This window comes from Moschus berezovskii, chromosome 3, assembly GCF_049115385.1.
Source record: "Moschus berezovskii isolate FMDL1 chromosome 3, NW_MosBer_1.0, whole genome shotgun sequence".
NCBI lineage: Eukaryota > Metazoa > Chordata > Mammalia > Artiodactyla > Moschidae > Moschus > Moschus berezovskii.
In genome coordinates, this window is record NC_142462.1 from 123,461,958 (window position 1) to 123,482,359 (window position 20,402).

The 20,402-nt window shown below is 45.5% G+C and overlaps 1 protein-coding gene across 3 annotated transcripts in view; it reads left to right on the top strand.

Annotated features, from left to right (window-relative positions):
• The first annotated feature begins 7,731 nt into the window (after window positions 1-7,731).
• NUB1 (negative regulator of ubiquitin like proteins 1) overlaps window positions 7,732-20,402 on the top strand; it is a 34,834-nt gene continuing 22,163 nt past the window's right edge. For 2 of the 3 annotated variants that reach the window (XM_055421572.2, XM_088834769.1), the window contains exons 1-3: window positions 7,842-7,981; window positions 11,623-11,740; window positions 19,950-20,117. In XM_055421572.2, the coding sequence (XP_055277547.1) occupies window positions 11,624-11,740; window positions 19,950-20,117 (285 nt within the window). In that variant the 5' untranslated portion in view covers window positions 7,842-7,981; window position 11,623. Of the gene's footprint in view, window positions 7,982-11,622; window positions 11,741-19,949; window positions 20,118-20,402 lie in introns of all 3 variants that reach the window. The other variant, XM_055421575.2, reaches the window with a different exon arrangement.

A 20,402-nucleotide genomic window follows, 5' to 3' on the forward strand; every position in this document is an offset into this window, starting at 1 on the left:
AGTCTAGATTTCTCTTTTAAATTTATTTTTCACTGAAGTATAGTTGAATTACAATGTTGTATTAATTATTGCTGCACAGCAAAGTGACTCAGTTATACATATATACACATATTCTTTTCCATTATGGTTTACCATAGGATATTGAATATAGTTCCCTAGGCTATACAGGAGGACTTTGTTGTTTATCCATTCTATAAATACCAGTTTGCATCTGCTAATCCCAAACTCCCAATCTAACCCTCTTCCGCCTTGGTAATCACCAGTCTATCAGTCTATTCTCAGTGTCTCTGCTTTTGTTTCACAGGTAGGTTCATTTATGTCATATATTAGATTCTACGAGTAAGTGATGTCATTCAGTCACTAAGTCATGTCCAACTCTTGGCAACCTCATAGACTGCAGCACGCCAGGCTTCCCAGTCCTCCACAATCTCTCAGAGTTTGCTCGAATTTATGTCCATTGAGTCAATGATACCATCTAACCATCTCATTCTCTGTCACCTGCTTCTCCTCCTGCCTTCAATCTTTCCCAGCATCAGAGTCTTTTCCAGTGAGTTGGCTCTTCGCATCAGGTGGCCAAAATATTGGAACTTCAGCTTCAGCATCAGTCCTTCCAATGAATATTCAGGATTGACGGTTTGATCCCCTTGCTGTCCAAGGGACTCTCAAGAGTCTTCTCTAGCACCACAGTCTCCTAGGAATGACTAGGAGACATTTTTTTTTCTAGTCAGTCAAAAGTGAGAGGAAGCTAAGGGGTGGGGCTTCTGGATTAGCTATGGTTTTCCAGATAAAAATGGACAGAGTTAGTTGACACACTTTTCATTCTTAGCCCTTCCCTTTTCTTTTCATCTGGACCGCAAACAATGCCTGGAGGTGCCGCTGCCATCTTTTATCATTGGCATAAAAATTGTTAAAAGATAAGTTTCAGAAAAAAGTAAAATCATGACTCAATTCAGATATAAAAATGAACATATGTTGAAGATTTTATTGAACACATGGGTGAACTAAGCAGATGTTATATGGTTCCGAGAAGCACAGATTCATATGGAGGAAAGGAAAGGAGTGCTGAAATGAATGGAAAATGGAGGTAAATCTGGTTTTCCACAGGGTGGGAGGCAAGACACTTGAACCTCTACCTTAAAGGGCAGAATCTGCTTAGTTATAGATTAAGAACTCTGCACGGCTATTAGTTGCCTACAGTTAGAGCTGTGGAATAGCTGTGTGCATCTGATCAGGTGGAAAGTTATGAGAGGGTAACAGGTAGGAAGGCTAGGGGTCTCCAAGCAGAGGAAATAAACTGCAAGTGGCAGATATATATATATTTTTTACTTCTCTATACAAAATTAAAAGGAGGCTTCTTTTAAATTCTGTGTTGTCATGACAACACCTGCTTCTGCCTGAACTTAACTTTTCTCAAACCTTGAGCTAACCAATGCACTTTCCCTCATAGAAGTGTTCTCTTAAGCTATGTTAATAAAACCATGCATTTGCTTGGAAATCTGCCATTCTTTAAGATTCATGTCAGTTGTTTTATGGCTGGGAATGACTCACTTTGTGCCAATGCTATCTCAAAGTACATGTTGTGGGAGAGGGGCCTGGTGCAACTCTCTCAGTCTTGAGGTGATTCTTTATCATTGCAGGTGATTCTCCTGCCATGCAGGAGACCTCGGTTCGATTCCTGGGTTGGGAAGATCCCCTGGAGAAGGGATAGTCTACCCACTCCAGTCTTCTTGGGCTTCCCTTGTGGCTCAGCTGGTAAAGGATCTGCCTGCAATGTGGGAGACCTGGGTTCGAGCCCTGGGTTGGGAAGATCCCCTGGGGAAGGGAAAGGCTACCCACTCCAGTGTTCTGGCTTGGAGAATTCCATGGACTGTATAATTCAGGGGGTTGCAAAGAGTTGGACACAACTGAGTGACTTTCACTTTCACTCTATCTGATTAGTCCCTTGGACTGCAAGGAGATCCAACCAGTCCATTCTAAAGCAAATCAATCCTGGGTGTTCATTGGAAGGACTGATGCTAAAGCTGAAACTCCAATACTTTGGCCACCTCATGCGACGAGTTGACTCACTGGAGAAGAGTCTGATGCTGGGAGGGATTGGGGGCGGGAGGAGACGGGGATGACAGAGAATGAGATGGCTGGATGGCATCACCGACTCGATGGACATGAGTTTGAGTGAACTCCGGGATTTGGTGATGGACAGGGAGGCCTGGTGTGCTGTGATTCATGGGGTCGCAAAGAGTCGGACACGACTGAGCGACTGAACTGAACTGAACTGAACTGAACAGATATATAACTCCTTGCTAAAAACTAGCAAAGGGGGCACTCTTTCTGTCCCCTTCTGATATCTATGTCAGAAGCTTCCTCTATCCATTTTATACTTTAATAAAACTTTATTACACAAAAGCTTTGAGTAGTCAAGCCTCAACTCTGGCTCCAAATCAAAATCCTCTTCTCCAGAGGTCACAAATCCTGGCATAGCTCACAGCTCGCAGCCACAACCTTTCATACTGGGGGCTCATCCGGGATCTTTAAGACAGGTAAGGATGCTTGGCGCTCTAGTTCTTTGTTCTCTTACTATACGCATTTTCTCCTGTACTTTACTAACTCCGTGGTGTGCCTGTCTGTGAAAGTGGCATCAAAGAGATGTGGAATTGACCACGAAGTGAGCGTTGAGCCCTGCTTTGCGGTTCTGTGATGCCTCGTAATGACTGAAGGCAGCCCCAAAAGGGGAGCCTCGTTGGGGGTTTATACCAACCTGCCGATGCCAAGAGGCATCCAACATCCCTGCGAGGGGAGCGGCCAGACCTGGGCAAAGCATGGGGACTGAATTTTCCTTTCTCAGTCAACATTTCCTGGTGTCTTTGACCATTTAATAACTGCCTTGGAAATGGAAACTACTAACCTAATCTGCCGAATCATAAACATTCACAGGACTCGTGATCTGTGCTGTTACTGTGCACCTGACTTAGATCCCAAGCTTAGATTGGTAGTAACGAAGCACCTAGCCGGGTTGAAATTTACAACAGGAGCACGTTTGGAAGCTAGGTGGCGCTCTAGCTCCAAGAGCATCTTTCAGGCTAAAAGTTCCTCACATTGGAAGTACAGCAGTTCCTTCCTTTGCTAACACTAGCTCTTAGTGGACCGGAGGAGGCTCTCTGGTAGCTTTTGTCTCAACTCCTTAGATATTCTTTCTGTTGAATCTGTGGGAATGAACTGGAAGGACTGGCCCTAATAACCTGAAGACAAAAATCACTTTTTCCTCACTGGCCGGGCCTTCACCATCTCTTTTTCTATCACTTATACAGGTGTAGTGATGCTCGGAAGGGACATCTTGGTTTTACGTTGGTCCCCTATGATTTAACAGTCTTACTGTGATCAGGAATAGACTCAGGACCATGCACAGGAACCCGGGAGATGAATGTTTCTCCTGGCAGTCTAGCTTGGGAAGCATTCTGGAAGGTTACTCTGATTGCACCTTGGGTGACAACAGAGGTAGGCAAAGGTTTTAATGGTGAGGAATTGGACATCAATCTGGGACATCAATCTACCCCTGATGCATCTCCACCCCACCTTGGTGGTAGAATGGGGAGGGATGATGATGGGACAGCTGCGCTGATAAGGGATAGGTTAACTCTGGCCAAGGAAGGAAGCTTAGGGGGAAGACCTGTCTCCACCCCCATCTAGAGCAGAGAGGAATGCTTCTGGAGGAAAAGGGCAAAGGAACTGGACGCTGCTTTTTTCTCTCTTACAGATGGGACTTAACAATTTCAGCCTTACTCCTTTGAACTGTATCCTGAAAAACTGGGATAGATTTGATCCCCAGAGCTTAGAGAAGACATGATGATCTTCCCATGTGATATTGCACGACTGTGGTATTCACTGGAGGATGGTGAACAGTGGCTGGTTGGAGGGTCTTTTAATTATAATACTCTTTTACACTTTCTAATAGGACCTGAGATCCATCTTCCCGGCCCATATTTCCTGAGCATCAGGGTAACTCTCTTATCGGATCTCTCCATACCTTTTTACAGCTTCTATCATTTCTAAGGATGAAGGAAATTGTGTATTCCCAATCAGATGGGAACAAAGTTCCCTGTCCACCTGCTTGCTTTCTCTGCTCCTTCCACTCTCTTCTCACCCAGCCAAGATGCTGAATAAAAAGACCAACTCTCCAAATAGCAGTGAAACTGAAAACCTACAAGACCAAAGTGTGAATCATCACTCGAATTCCCCCCAAATTCTAGTTTATAACCACTCGGAAATTTCCATTTATAAATAGAAAAAATCAAGAATGAAGTTATTTTCTTTTAAAATCCATTTTCCCATCTATAAAAAAATTAGTTAACTACATAATTTAACCCAATGCATGTATATTGCTCTGATCCAAACAACTATAAATAAAGCTGAACTGCCAAAACTTCCTGTTTCTTTTTGGTTTTTCTAGGAAGAACCAATAACATTTAGTGTTAAATATCATGGTCATGCAAAGAATGTTTAAGGATTTTCTGTTTTCATTCCATCAGAAGTAAGACCAGTTATGCAGAAGTCCCCTGATTCTTTATCACCACGGAACCCATCGCAACCAAAATGCAAACACAATTTAAGAATTCTTCATCTCAAGAAATTGTAGTTGAAGTCACTAAATGTCAGTATTAGGAATAACAGGAAGGAGGCAGATTAGTAAAGAATAGTCAGAACAATAAAAGTTGAATTATTGGGTCAAAGAGAATATGCATTTTAGTTTTGATAGAAATGCTAGTGTGTGTGTGCTCTGTGCTCAGTCATGTCCAAATCTTGTGACCCCATGGACTGCAGCCCGCCAGGCTCCCCTGTCCATGGGATTTTCCAGGCAAGAATACTGGAGTGGGTTGCCATTTCCTCCTCCAGGGGATCTTCCCGATGCAGGGGTCAAATCTGTGTCTCTTGCCTTGGTAGACAGATTCTTCACCATCTGAGCCACCAATCTCAGCTAACTGCCCTCCTAAGATGCTAAAACTGAAACTCCAATACTTTGGCCACCTCATGCGACGAGTTGACTCACTAGAAAAGACTCTGATGCTGGGAGGGATTGGGGGCGGGAGGAGACGGGGACGACAGAGAATGAGATGGCTGGATGGCATCACCAACTCAATGGACATGAGTCTGAGTGAACTCCGGGAGTTGGTGATGGACAGGGAGGCCTGGCGTGCTATGATTCACAGGGTCACAAAGAGTCGGACATGACTGAGCACCTGAACTGAACTGAAGAGCTGTACCAGCACAACCTTCCCCAAGGAAGGCATGAAGATTGCTATCGCTACACAGCCTTGTCACCATAGCATGTCCTCCACCGTTTTCAGTCTGAGAGGTTAAAGGTGAAACTTTGTTATGGTTTCTAAAATTGTATTTATTTTTTTAAATTTTTGGTTGCACTGGTTCTGTTGCTGCATGTGGGCTTAGTTCCTCCATGTCATGTGGGATCTTAGTTCCTGAGCAGTGATCAACCCACATTCCCTGCACTGAAAGGCAAGTTCTTAACCACTGGACCACAAGGGAAGTCCCTGGGTGTAGTTTTAATTTATATTTAGTGTCTCATCATGAACGAGATGAGTCATTTTTTGCATATTTACAAAGCACTTCAGTTTCCTTTTCAGTGAATCATATTTTAGTAACTTTTGCCTAGTTTTCTGCTTTGGTCTTTTTCTTATCAAATTGTGAGAGTTCTTCATGTATGGTTTTGGAATGGAAGGCAACATTTCCCCCCATTTTGCTCTTTGTCTTTTGCCTTAACTAAGAAGTTGATTTGGCCCAAGGTAAAGAACTTTAATTTCAAAGATTTCTAAGTGTTTGTGTACTCAAAGGAGGCTGCAGAGCCACGAGACTCTTATTCAGAAAGACACAGAAATCAGCCAGCTTCTTAATAAGCACTGCTGGGCCAGTGGACAACATCTGCATGTCAGAGGAGGAAAAAAGGGGAACAGAAGTTGCTCTGTGGTATGGGCAGAGTCCTCCCCGTGGGGGCCAGGAAAATGGGCACACAGGGCCTCTTTGGGAACATGTTGTTGTTCAGTCACTCAGTCGTGTCCGACTCTTTGTGACCCCATGGACTGCAGTACACCAGGCTTCCCTGTCCATCATCAACTCCTGGAGTTTGCTCAAACTCATGTCCATTGAGTGGGTGATGCCACCCAACCATCTTATTCTCTGTTGCCCCTTTCTCCTCCTGCCCTCAATCTTTCCCAGCATCAGCATTTTTTCCAATGAGTTGGCTCTTCCCATCAGGTGGCCAAAGTTATTGGAGTTTCAGCTTCAGCATCAGTCCTTCCAATGAATATTCAGGGTTGATTTCCTCTAGGATTGACTGGTTTGATCTCCTTGCACACATTTCTCTCCACTAAAATGGACTTAGGCACATATCCCATCCAAGGCTTCTTCCCCCAGGGGGCAGAAGGGCACCAGGAGGAGGAGTCGTGCCTCCCTCTCCTTGTGGAAGGTGTCAGAGAGTTTGCAAAGCCTCTTTCAGACAGCTTGCAGCTTCTGGGGTGATTCTAGACCCAACACTTTGTTTCAGGATATGTTTGTGCTTGGGCTAAGGGGAGGGTGGCGCACTGATGTAATCTTCCCCCATGAGGTTGAGGTTGGGCAGCTTGCCTAGATCCCCAGGGTTGAAGTCAGTTGCCCCATGCAGGGCCCAGGACAGTGCTAGAGCAGGTCCCAGGATGGGCCTTGCTGCTGCCCAAGCAAGCTCGGGCCTTGGGTTTGGAATGGAAGGACCAACAGTCTCATCTGGGCAAGAAGTTTCTGGGGTCTGCCGTGGGCTCTATCGTGTTTTCCCATTCTTCGGTCCGGTCCTACCAAATGCAGATCTAACCATCTATGGAAGCTATGCTACGACCTATGCTCAACCAGCGGGCTCTGCGCTCCATTAGTTCTAGAAGTTCTAGACATCCCTGTCTTACGTCCTCACCTAGGCACCGGACACAGGCCAGGCCAGAGGGTTAGATGACTGAGTACAGGGGTGGGCAAAGCGCTTCGGGAGCAGGCGGATTGCCACAGGTCCTGTCAGCAATAGCATGTGGAGACAGGCCAGCAAAACTAGCAGAGAAGTGCGAGGGCAAGGGGCCGAGAAGTTCACCAAAGCGGAGGCCAGGACCAGGTGATGCACAGCGAGATGAAAAGCTGTACTTTTAGAGGGGTCATCACGTTAGGCCCAGTCCCGGAGTCGGGGGGCGGGGGCGCACCCAGCTGCAGTAAGTCCAGACTTTCCCGCTGTGAGGGGAGAAGGGGCTTCCTGCAAGGTGCTCTGGCCTCTTTCGAGGATTCTGGAGGAACGAAGCCAAGCTCAATTTCCTCAGAAGTCAGGTAAACTGGGCTGGGCCAGCGATCCCGCCCAACACCGCCTTGGCCCATAGGGGCGCGGCCCGCGGTCCCCAGGGTTGCGGGCTGAGTCTTTCCACAGCTCTGGGTCGGGGGTCTTCCCGCCGGCCCCGCTCCCGCCCCCCCCAACCCCTGGCAAACCCCCCGGACGGTCTTCGCCCAAGCTCCTTCGTGCCTTCCGCTCTGCCCCACCCACATCTGACCCGCCAGGCTCTAGCCCCGCCCCTCTTCCCCGCCCCTGGCCCCGCCCCCACCAACCCCGCCCCATCCTTGTCCCACCTTAGCCCCGCCCACAGCCTACCCACAAACCCGCCCGGCCCCCTCTTAGCCCCGCCCACACCCCTGCTTCTCGGCCGCGCGGGGAGAGCGAGGCGGGGCGGGGCGGCCCGGTGGTGGCTGCGGCCTCGGCGGCGGGGGCGGGGCCGGCCTCACCCGGAATGAAAACAAACGGCGGCGCCGCCGCATCCGGGCACTCGGTAGGTCGCGGCTGGCGCGGCCGTGGCGCAGGTGAGGAGATGGCGGCCGAACGTCCGGTCCCTGACGCGGGTCTCAGCCGCGCCGCCAGGCGCCCCAGCTGCCCCCGGGCGTGACCCCGACGCCGACCCCGTCCGGGCAGCGGCGGGAGGTGGGCGCCCTGCGCGGAGGCTCGGCCGGGACCGGGGGCGGCGGGGCGGGGCGGGGCTTCTGGACGCGCCGGGCCCTTCGCCCGGCCCTGGGTTTGCTCTGGGCTGTCGCGGGTGGTGGGTATTTAAAACGAAAGATTGAAATGTTGTTTCTGGAGGGAGGCAGAGAAACATATGTATATGTTAAAATTACTCACTAGCCACATAACAAGCTTGAGTCGTAACATTGTTGTTCCAAATATGCCATTTGGGATTTATTTGCAACCAAAGACAGATTTTTCTTTGCTGTTTAATGAGAAAACGCGGTTTATTTTCTCCAGCCGTGACGATCTGATTCTGTATGTTTCTCAACGTCTTCCCACACTCTTTATTTTTTAATAGATGATTCTTATAATAGTCTAAGAGAAAAAGTACTGTATTCTGAATAAGTATGTGTGTGTATATATGTTTTAAAACCTCTGGATAAAAGCAGCATAGATCGATTTATTTTAAAAATGAAAGTGAAATGTTACAGGAATGATTTATGCCCTTTCACTTTCGGTTAAGAGCAACAGTATTAGTGAATTTCTGCTTTTTGGCGGGGGCTGTGACACCGAACATTGTGTGGCATGCCTGAAACTCGGTTTTCCAGTTAATATTGAAAACTGATTTATTAAACCATTTCCCCTTTTGATTTGAGTTAAAATACATATCCTCGTTTTTTTCTGTTGCCCATGAGTGAAGTTTTTTAAGTTTCAAGACAATGGTTTAATCTTTTTCTCAAACATTAAGTGGTGGACTAGAGACCCTCCTTGCTGTGTATTTGCTGGTGGGTGGAGTGTGGACCACACACTAGGTTTAGGAAACCCTATGAGACTTCCACTTGGTAGTTACTTGGATTACAGAGAACTGTGCATTCAGCCTTCTAAAATAGTTTGGCTTCCGTGAATGGCCCTTGAAATGGTTACCACCGCTCACAAGTGATACTTCATTGGGAGTTTCTGAACATTTATGAGAGGGGCTTCCCCGGTGGCTCTGTGGTAAAGAATCCGCCTGCCAGTGCAGGAGACTCAGGATATATGGGTTTGATCCCTGGGTCAGAAAGATTCCCTGGAGGAGGAAATGGCAACCCACTCCAGTATTCCTGCCCGGAAAATTACATGGACAGAGGGGCCTGGCGGACTACAGTCCAATTTTATGCATGAGAAGTGGTTTATTAGTGCTTGAAAATCTGGGGTTCTTTCTTAGGTTACCTGGTTTCATACATCCCTGTCTTTGATGTGTTTTCTCCTTTTTCCCTTCTCCCCGCTATCCTGATTACCCTCTTTCTTGCCCACAAATTGATATAAAGTGGATTTGAACTTTTCTTTTTAAAGCACTTGCTTACGGAATACACTTAAGTTGTCAAACTTGATTTAGAAATCAGGTGAATTGAGTTTTGGGGAGTGTGGAATACAGGCCCTGAATAGGAAAAAGAAAGTTGCTCCTCTGGGTTATGTTATCTCTTACCTACTTTTTCGCTCTCTGGAGCGGGTCTCCGTCCTTCAGGAGCTAATCACCTTTGGCTTTGCTCCGCTCATCTGACTTGGCTGCACTGCCGCATCAGCTGTTTCACTGGCTGGCAGCCTCGCCCACCTTTGAAATGCTAGTGCTAGTGAAGGAGGCATGAAAGACTCCACTGCTGTGTGAGCCCAGGACAGAGAAGCAGCCGGGACTTTGTGAGAGACGGTAGAATGCAGTCATCCAGGGCTGTGGGCACAAGTCCCAGGACTAGTTATGTTGCTGCCTGATCTTTCATCCTTGAGCGAGTCGTTTTACAAACTTGGGCTGTGGTTTTTAATGTGTAAAATGATGACCCAGCCAGTATTGATTTGAATAGAACGTGTAGATCTGCATTTATGCTTCTATCAGAAAATATCATGCAAAACTTTTCTAGCACTGTAAACACTAAATTTTTAACTTAATTCTATTATTTTTAAAAATATTTGCTTATTTTGGTGGGCCCAGGCCTTAGTTGTAGCATGCAGATACTTTGTTGTGGCATGTGGACTCTGGTTCCCTGACCAGGGATGGAAACCAGCCCCCCTGCATTGGAAACATGGAATCATAACTCTGGACCGCCAGAAAAATCCCTAAATTTTCAATTTTAAAATTTCAGACATAGAAAATGTATATTATTGATAGTTCATGGTTCAAGCTAGCTTTTCTTCATATTTACCTGCCAGGGTGATTGCTCTTTTGTGTTAAAATAGCCAACATACAGAGCCACTGTATATTGGTAAATTCTTTACCACAGAGCCACTGTGTTGAGTTGTTTAAGTTTGCTACTTTAAGGATTTATCTTTCTTATTTTATCTTTCCTCTTAGAGAGTAATAGCAGGTTAAAAAATAGACGGGGCTTCCCTGGTGGCTCAGTGGTAAAGAATCTGCCTGCCAATGCAGGAGACGTGGGTTCAATCCCTGGGTCGAGACGATTCCCCTAGAGAAGGAAATGGCAACCCACTCCAGTGTTCTTGCCTGGGAAATCCCATGGACAGAGGAGCCTGGCGGGCTACAGTCCATGGAGTCGCAAAGGATTTAGAGATGACTTAGACTCGGACACGACTGAACGACTTCACTTTCACTTTTCACTTTCATGCATTGGAGAAGGAAATGGCAACCCACTCCAGTATTCTTCCCTGGAGAATCCCAGGGACAGCGGAGCCTGGTGGGCTGCCGTTTTTGGGGTCGCACAGAGTCGGACATGACTGAAGCGACTTAGCAGCAGTAGCAGTAGCTATCTAAAACACACAACACACCCAAGAAATGGAAAAATTACATACTTACTACATATTAGCAACTTTGAAACATGTATTCTTTTGTAACATATAATTGGATATATGATACATATTTCAGTCTGTATGTAATATACATACCTTTTAGAGAAGTTTGGAGATCCAGCCAGTCCATTCTAAAGGAGATCAATCCTGGGTGTTCATTGGAAGGACTAATGCTAAAGCTGAAACTCCAATACTTTGGCCACCTCATGCGACGAGTTGACTCACTGGAAAAGACTCTGATGCTAGGAAGGATTGAGGGTGGGAGGAGACGGGGACGACAGAGAATGAGATGGCTGGATGACATCACCGACTCTGGACATGAGTGAACTCCGGGAGTTGGTGATGGACAGGGAGGCCTGGCGTGCTGTGATTCATGGGGTCGCAGAGAGTCAGACACGACTGAGCGACTGAACTGAACTGAAACCTAGTCTAAAGTACTTTAAACTGGCCAGGGAGGAATGGAGGAGACCTCTTGCTTACTCACAGTATGTTGCTGCTGCTGCTGCTGCGTCACTTCAGTCGTGCCCGACTCTGTGCGACCCCATAGGCGGAAGCCCACCAGGCTCCCCCATCCCTGGGATTCTCCAGGCAAGAGCACTGGAGTGGGTTGCCATTTCCTTCTCCAATGTGTGAAAGTGAAAAGTGAAAGTGAAGTCGCTCAGTCGTGTCCGACCCCTAGCGACCCCACAGACTACAGCCAACCAGGCTCCTCCATCCATGGGATTTTCCAGGCAATAGTACTGGAGTGGCTTGCCATTGCCTTCTCCGCACAGTATGTTAGGTAACTTATAAAACACTTTGAAATATAGTGTGGAGTATCATTGATATACTGTTTTGCTTTCAAGGATGGCACAAAAGAAATATCTCCAATCAAAATTGACCCAGTTTTTAAGAGAAGACAAAATCCAACTTTGGAAACCTCCATATACAGATGAAAATAAAGAAGTTGGTTTGGCATTGAAGGTATTTCTCTTTTAAGATGTTAATAATTAGCAGTGTTGTAAGTCTCCTTGGTAAGATTCTGAAGTCACCAGAAATTGCCAGGCACAAATAGGCTTTCAGTATAACCAGAAACAATGGTGATAAACAGATTCCCATATTTTACTAGCAGTTGGCAAGCTTATTTTTGTTTAAGAAGATTTTATTTATATGAGAACGTTTATCTGATTATTTTGGCATGTGCCATTTCTAATGCTTTGCAGTGTTACCTAAGATGATTAATCTGGGTGTTGTGCTGGCGGGGCAGTGCCAGAGGCAGAAGCTTCGTGTGTGACGTGTTCCGGGTTGGTGTTCTGGACCGTTCTCTGCCCTCCTGGTTAGCGTGCTCAGCTGTGGAACACTGTTTCCCTCCCTAGCTTTGTTTACACTATTGGCTATCTGTTGATTTTTCCAAAATACATTTTCCTAATAATTGTACCTAAGTTTTTTATGGTCTCATCAAAAACGGCCTCAATTTTCCTAAGTGAAATTTCTAGAAACTGAGGTTGGCTTGCCTTTCTAAGTTGAGGAACATTATAATAATTTCTGAGCGAAATCTCACCATGTTGGAATGTCCTGGAACATACTGCTTTTGTTTTCTCAGTCTGAGTGTGTTGTGGTAAACTGTAACCTCTGTCAGGGGGGAAGGGTTGTCAGGAGGGCATCGCGTTGTCCTGTGCTGTGACGCAGTGATGCGCTCAGGAGGTGACTGCTGCGTCAGGGTCTTGGAGTTCTCTCTCTCCTGTTCCTGACAGGACTCTCATTTTTTTTTTTTTTTTTAATTTTACAAGGCTTCTCTTTGCAGACCTTTTCTTCTGAATTTGCTTGTTACAGTCTCTTGGCTTGGGAACTAGGTGGGTCTGTGACTTCTGTCCCCAGCTCCTGGCACAGAGCTCCTAACATCCTTGGAATTCCCGAGTGGCGAGGCTGATAAAAGGGGCAAGGGAAGAAGGGAAACCACCAGCTGCTGCTGCAGTCTGCTAATGTAGAAACAGCAGTGGTTTGGTACCCGGAGAGCCACCGTGGATGTGGCGAGAAGTGATTGGACTCTGGATATATTTCCAAGTAGAGCCAGCAGGTTTTGCGGGGAGATTGGATGTGGAAAATGAGAGAGGGAAAAGGGTTGACTCACCCAGCTGGAGCCTGAGCTCCTGGTGGAGTACAGTTGCCATGGATTGAAATAGGACAGCCCAAAGGAGGTGAGGAGGAAGACCAAGTTCTCAGTTCAGTCGCTCAGTCGTGTCCGACTCTTTCCCACCCCACGGACTGCAGCGCGCCAGGCCTCCCTGTCCATCACCAACTCCCGGAGCTTGCTGAAACTCACGTCCATTGAGTCGGTGATGCCGTCCAACCATCTCATTCTCTGTCGTCCCCTTCTCCTGCCTTCAATCTTTCCCAGCATCAGGGTCTTTTCCAATGACTCAGCTCTTTGCATCAGGTGGCCAAAGTATTGGAGCTTCAGCTTCAGCATCAGTCTTTCCAATGAATATTCAGGACTGATTTCCTTTAGGATTAACTGGTTGGATCTCCTTGCAGTCCAAGGAATTCTGAAGAGTTCTCCAACACCACAGTTCGAAAGCGTCAATTCTTCGGCACTCAGCTTTCTTTCCAGCTCTCACATCCATACACAACTATTGGAAAAACCATAGCTTTGACTAGTTGGACCTTTGTTGGCAAAGTAATGTCTCTGCTTTTTAATATGCTATCTAGGTTGGTCATAAGTTTTCTTCCAAAGAGCAAGTGTCTTTTAATTTCATGGCTGCAGTCACCATCTACAATGATTTTGGAGCCCAAAACAATAAAGTCTGTCATTGTTTCCATTGTTTCCCATCTATTTGCCATGAAGTGATGGGACCAGATGCCATGATCCTAGTTTTCTGAATGTTGAGTTTTAAGCCAACTTTTTCACTCTCCTCTTTCACTTTCATCAAGAGGCTCTTTAGTTCTTCTTCACTTTCTGCCATAAGGGTGGTGTCATATCTGAGGTGTCATAACCTCTGCATATCTGAGGTTATTGATATTTCTCCTGACAATCTTGATTCCAGCTTGTGCTTCATTCAGCCTGGCATTTTGCATGATATACTTTGCATACAAGTTAACTAAACAGGGTGACAGTATACAGCCTTGATGTACTCCTTTCCCAATTTGGAACCAGTCTGTTGTTCCATGTCCAGTTCTAAGTGTTGCTTCTTGACCTGCATACAGATTTCTCAGGGGTCAGGTAAGGTGGTCTTGTATTCCCATCTCTTTAAGAATTGCCATAGTTTGTTGTGATCCACATAGTCAAAGGGTTTGGCATAGTCAATAAAGCAAAAATAGATATTTTTCTGTAACTCTCTTGCTTTTTTGATGATCCAGTGGATGTTGACAATTTGATCTCTGGTTCTTCTGGCTTTTCTAAATCCAGCTTGAACATCTGAAAGTTCTCAGTTCACATATTGCTGAAGCCTGGCTTGGAGAATTTTGAGTATTACTTTGCTAATGTGTGAGATGAGTGAAATTGTGCGGTAGTTTGAACATTGTTTGGCATTGCCTTTCTTTGGGATTGAAATGAAAACTGACCTTTTCCAGTCCTGTGGCCACTGCTGAGTTTTCCAAATTTGCTGGCCTATTGAGTGCAGCACTTTCACAGCATCATCTTTCAGGATTTGAAATAGCTCAACTGGAATTCTATCACCTCCACTAGCTTTGTTCATAGTGAAGCTTCCTAAGACCCACTTGACTTCACATTCCAGGATGTCTGGCTGTAGGTGAGTGATCACACCATCATGGTTATCCAGGTCATGAAAATTATTTTTGTGTAGTTCTTTGTGTATTCTTGCCACCTCTTCTTAATACCTTCTGCTTCTGTTAGGTCCCTACCATTTCTGTCCTTTATTATGCCCATCTTTGCATGAAATGTTCGCTTGGTGTCTCTAATTTTCTTGAAAGTGAAGTCGCTCAGTTGAGTCCAACTCTTTGTGACTCCATGGACTGTAGCCTACCACGCTCCTCCGTCCATGGGATTTTCCAGGCAAGAGTACTGGAGTGGGTTGCCATTTCCTTCTCCAGAGGATCCTCCCAACCCAGGGATTAAACCTGGGTCTCCCACGTTGTAGGCAGAGGCTTTACCGTCTGAGCCACCAGGAAGTAATTTTTTTGATGAGATCTCTATCCCGTTCTCCTTTTCCTATGTGGAACCAGTCTGTTGTTCCATGTCCAGTTCTGACTATTGCTTCCTGACCTGCATACAGGTTTCTCAAGAGGCAGGTCGGGTGGCCTGGTATTCCCATTCCTTTCAGAATGTTCCACAGTTTATTGTGATCCACACCCGTCAAAGGCTTTGGCATAGTCAATGAAGCAGAAATAGATGTTTTTCTGGAACTCTCTTGCTTTCTCCATGATCCAGCGGATGTTGGCAATTTGATCTCTGGTGCCTCTGCCTTTTCTAAAACCTGCTTGAACATCTGGAAGTTCATGGTTCACATATTGCTGAAGCCAGGCTTGGAGAATTTTGAGCATGACATAGGAAAAGGAGTACGTCAAGGTTGTATATTGTCACCCTGCTTATTTAACTTATATGCAGAGTACATCTTGAGGAATGCTGGGCTGGAAGAAGCACGAGCTGGAATCAAGATTGCTGGGAGAAATATCAATCACCTCAGATATGCAGATGACACCACCCTTATGGCAGAAAGTGAAGAGGAACTAAAAAGCCTCTTGATGAAAGTGAAAGAGGAGAGTGAAAAGGTTGGCTTGAAACTCAACATTCAGAAAACAAAGATCATGGCATCTGGACCTATCACCTCATGGGAAATAGATGGGAAAACAGTGGAAAACAGTGTCAGACTTTATTTTTTGGGGCTCCAAAATCACTGTGGATGCTGATTGCAGCCATGGAATTAAAAGACGCTTACTCCTTGGAATGAAAGTTATGACCAACCTAGATAGTATATTAAAAAGCAGAGACATTACTTTGCCAACCAAGGTCCGTCTAGTCAAGGCTATGGTTTTTCCAGTGGTCATGTATGGATGTGAGAGTTGGACTGTGAAGAAAGCTGATCGCCGAAGAATTTATGCTTTTGAACTGTGGTGCTGGAGAAGACTCTTGAGAGTCCCTTGGACTGCAAGGAGATCCAACCAGTCCATTCTAAAGGAGATCAATCCTGGATGTTCATTGGAAGGACTGATGCTAAAGGTGAAACTCCAATACTTTGGCCACCTCATGCGACGAGCTGGCTCACTGGAAAAGTCTCTGATGCTGGGAAGGATTGGGGGCAGGAGGAGAAGGGGACGACAGAGAATGAGATGGCTGGATGGCATCACCGACTTGATGGACATGAGTTTGAGTGAACTCCGGGATTTGGTGATGGACAGGGAGGCCTGGCGTGCTGTGATTCATGGGGTCGCAAAGAGTCGGACACGACTGAGCGACTGAACTGAACTGAACTATCCCGTTCTATTGTTTTTCTCTGTTTCTTTGCATTGATCACTGAGGAAGGCTTTCTTATCTCTCCCTGCTATTCTTTGGACTCTGCATTCAAATGGGTATATCTTTCCTTTTCTCCTTTGCCTTTCGCTTCTCTTCTTTTCACAGCTATTTGTAAGGCCTCCTCAGGCAACCATTTTGCCTTTATGTATTTCTTTTTCTTGGGAATGGTCTTGATCCCTGTCTCCTGTCAGGCACTCTTATCAGATCTAATTCCTTGAATCTGTTTGTCACTTTCACTGTATAATTGTAAGGTATTTGATTTAGATCATAACTGAATAGTGATTTTCCCTACTTTCTTCAATTTAAGTCTGAATTTGGAAATAAGGAGTTCATGATCTGAGCCACAGTCAGCTCCCGGTCTTGTTTCTGCTGACTGTATAGAGCTTCTCCATCTTCGGCTGCAAAGAATATAATCAGTCAGATTTCTGTATTTACCATCTGGTGATGTCCATGTGTAGAGTCTTCTCTTATGTTGGTGAAAGAGGGTGATTTTTATGACGAGTGTGTTCTCTTGGCAAAACTCTGTTAGCCTTTGCCCTGCTTCATTCTGTACTTCAAGGCCAAATTTGCCTGTTACTCCAGGTATCTCTTGACTTCCTGCTTTTGCATTCCAGTCCCCTCTAATGAAAAGGATATCTTTTTTGGGTGTTAGTTCTAAAAGGTCTCGTCTGTCTTCATAGAACCATTCAACTTCAGCTTCTTCAGCATTACTGGTTGGGGCATAGACTTGGATTACTGTGATATTGAATGGTTTGCCTTGGAAACAAACAGAGATCATTCTGTTGTTTTGAGATGGCATCCAAGTACTGCATTTCAGACTCTCTTGTTGACTATGAGGGCTACTCCATTTCTTCTAGGGGATTCCTGCCCATAGTAGTAGATATAGTGGTCATCTGAGTTAAATTCACCCATTCCAGTCCATCTTAGTTCACTGATTTCTAAAATGGCGATGTTCACTCTTGCCATCTCCTGTTTGACCACTTCCAATTTACCTTGATTCGTGGACCTAACATTCCAGGTTTCTATGCAGTATTGCTCTTTACAGCATCGGACTTTACTTCCATCACCAGACCAAGTGCTTAGTTTTGGGTAAAACAAGTCTGAGAGTTCAAGGTCGAGGTCTCGGCCAGAGGTATTCTGGAGAGAGTTGGTGGTATATAGATGTGGTTTGAAGCAGTGAGCCTGGCTGACATTCCTAAACAACAAGTAAAGGAAGGAAAGTTGTCTAAAGGCTGAGTCCTGGGTCACTTCGGTGTTTAGAGTTTGGAGAGATGACAGGAGCCAGGCGGAAGGGGTAGCGAAGGAGCAGTCGAGGTGGAAGGAAGCAGGAGAGTGTGTTGAAACCAAGTGAGGAGGATGGAGAGTCCTCTGTGTCCAAGGCTGCTGAGAGGTCAAGTTCAGGTAATTGAGGAAGGGGCTTGGTGAGGGGGAGACACTGAGCAATTCTGACAAGAACTTCAGAATGCCCTTGTAGAAGCTGACCGGCGAAGAGTTGAGATTTAGAGGGGTTGGAGATGTCGAATGTAGATTGCTCCTGTTCAGTTTTTTTATTTTCTAATTTACAAAAGGATTCACTGAAGGATTCCTTTAAATTTGCCTTTCCTCTTGTATAAATATCTTTAATAGACCCTGGCCACTTAAAGGCTGAGGAGTAAGGAAATGCTGACATGTGGGAGCCAGTGCACTTGAAGATAGCTCATAATTGAAAGTAAAACCTGTTTTATTAGGGCTATAATTAGCATCCTTGAGAAGGCCCTCTGTCCCATGGGAAAATTACCCACATTGAGTCAGGCAAGCACAGGTACCCTGGTGACCTGGCCTGTGCTCTCCTGCCCAGAGGGAACTCCCTGGTTGCTTAGCTGGGCTCCGACCAGAGGCGGGATCCTGGGCTTTGAGGTCAAGGCGTACAGATGCAGCTCTGCCGCTGCCTGTGGGCGTCAGCGAGTTGCGGGAGATCTCTGGTCCCACTTTCATCACTTAGGAAATGGGGGGCGTGGTACCTCCACGATTAGGTTGCTGTGAGTGTCTGAGAGAATATGTGTCCAGCACCTGGCTGATGTTTATTAGATGTAAGTCCCAATGTTAATGGGCTTCCCTGGTATCTCAGCTGGCATAAAGTCTGCCTATAGTGCAGGAGACCTTGGTTCCATCCCTGGGTTGGGAAGAAGATCCCCTGGAGGAGGGCACCACTCCGGTGTTCTTGCCTGGAGAATCCCTATGGACAGAGGAGCCTGGCAGGCTACCGTCCGTGGGGTCACAGAGTTGGGCCACCACTGAACGACTAAGCACAGCCCCAGGGTGAGGGCAGCTTTCAGGATGGGGCTACTTGCCTACAAGACCAACTTTGATTAGAAGCATGGAACTTTCCGCCCCACCCTCCTGCAGCCTCTGGGGAGGCCAGAGAGCAGAGGAGAGCACGCTGGTCAGCGGGGCCAGTGACTCGGTCAGTCACGTCCGTATAATGGCGCCTCCGTAAAAGCCCTTCAGTGACGGCTCGCAGGAGCTCCAGATGGGCAGACACGCCTGTTGGCCAGAGAGGAGCACACCCCCAGGGACCGAAGTCCCCTGGCCCTGTACTCTGGACCCATCCAGGCTCTGCCATGTGTGCATTTCCATCTGGGTGTACATTCGTTCTCTTCGTAATAAACTGTAAAAAAAAAAAGGGGAGCATTTTCCTGAGTTCTGTGGAGTTTGTTCCAGCAAATTACCAAACCTGAAGGGGCGGGGCTTGTAGGAACCCTCAGCTGCATAGCCCAGTCAGACAGAAGTGTGGGTAACCTGGGGACCTGCTTACCTGCTGCCTGAAACGAGGGCAGACCTGTGGGATTGAGCCCTTAGCCTGTGGCGTCTGCCTCTGATTCACGAACTCCATCGTTTGTGACTGAGTAGAATTGAATTGTAAGATATCCAGTTGGCGTCAGAATTGATTGGTGTCAGAAGGGGTAAAAAAACCTTCACAAGGTAATTGCGTTTGTGTTTTCTAGAGAATTATAGAAAGTTTTTTTTAAGTATTTTTATTGAAAAGGCTTCTGTGTTTTCCAGAGATTAAAAATAATGTATACTCTTGGGTTGGAAAAAACTGTATGTATATAATTAACTACAAAAATGATAAAGAGTTGTTTTCAAAAATACATATACATATCACCAGTATTGGTGTTTTCTTCCAGTCATTTCCTATGTGATTGTTTATTTAAAGTGTGTATTATAAATAGGTTTATATTAATTTTTTAAAAGATATTCTGATCTGCTTTGTAACTTTTGTATATCAAGAACGTCTCCCTTATTAGAAATGTATACTTAGACCATCATCTAACCTGAGTTGTTCTCACAAATTAGAAAAGTTAGAAGCTTTTCTGTTTTTTGTTTTTTGCCCACAGTCTGAAGTGGTGAACAGTTCAGTATTCCTTAAGATAATTTTGTATTGATATATACTACAGTCACATAAGTTGCAGCCTACCTTTCTTTTCCCCCAGCATAATCCCAACCATTTTTATTTTCTCTAGGGAGGCTGTTTTCCTACCCTTCGTTTTTGTTTATTCCTGCATCCTCTCTAAGCTCTGTGCCTCTCAAGCTGTCAAGCCACTGTCTAGATTTCACTGTAATAGGGGTGAACACCACTCATCGGTTTTTTCCTTAGATTCTTGTGTGCACTGTTGTGTATTTTGCTTTTTTGTGTGTTAGTACTATATTGATCTGTGTTTTGTTTTCAATTTTTCTTCATAGGACCTTGCTAAGAAGTACTCTGACAAGCTAGAATGTTCTGAAAATGAAGTAGAAAAGATAATGGAAGAAATACGTTGCAAAGCAATCGAGCGTGGCACAGGAAATGAACACTTTAAAACAACAGGAATTGCCACAATTGAAGTCTTTCTACCTGCCCGGTTAAAAAAAGTAAGTCGGTTCCCCAAAGTTACATAGTTACTCATGCTCGGTTACCTTAGTGACGTGATTAAATAAATAATGAGTTCTTTCTTTTTGAAGTTACAATCCAAAGATAAAATTCTTTTAAGTTACTTTACATATTGAACATTAATAAACCTAAAAGTTAATTTTATGGATTCTTAAAACTGGAACATCTACAAGGTAGTCTGGGCTTCAGGCATCACATTCTTACATTTTCTAGAGTTTGAACAAACGTTTAGCAGAAATGGGGAATAAAGATTACTTCAGGTTTTC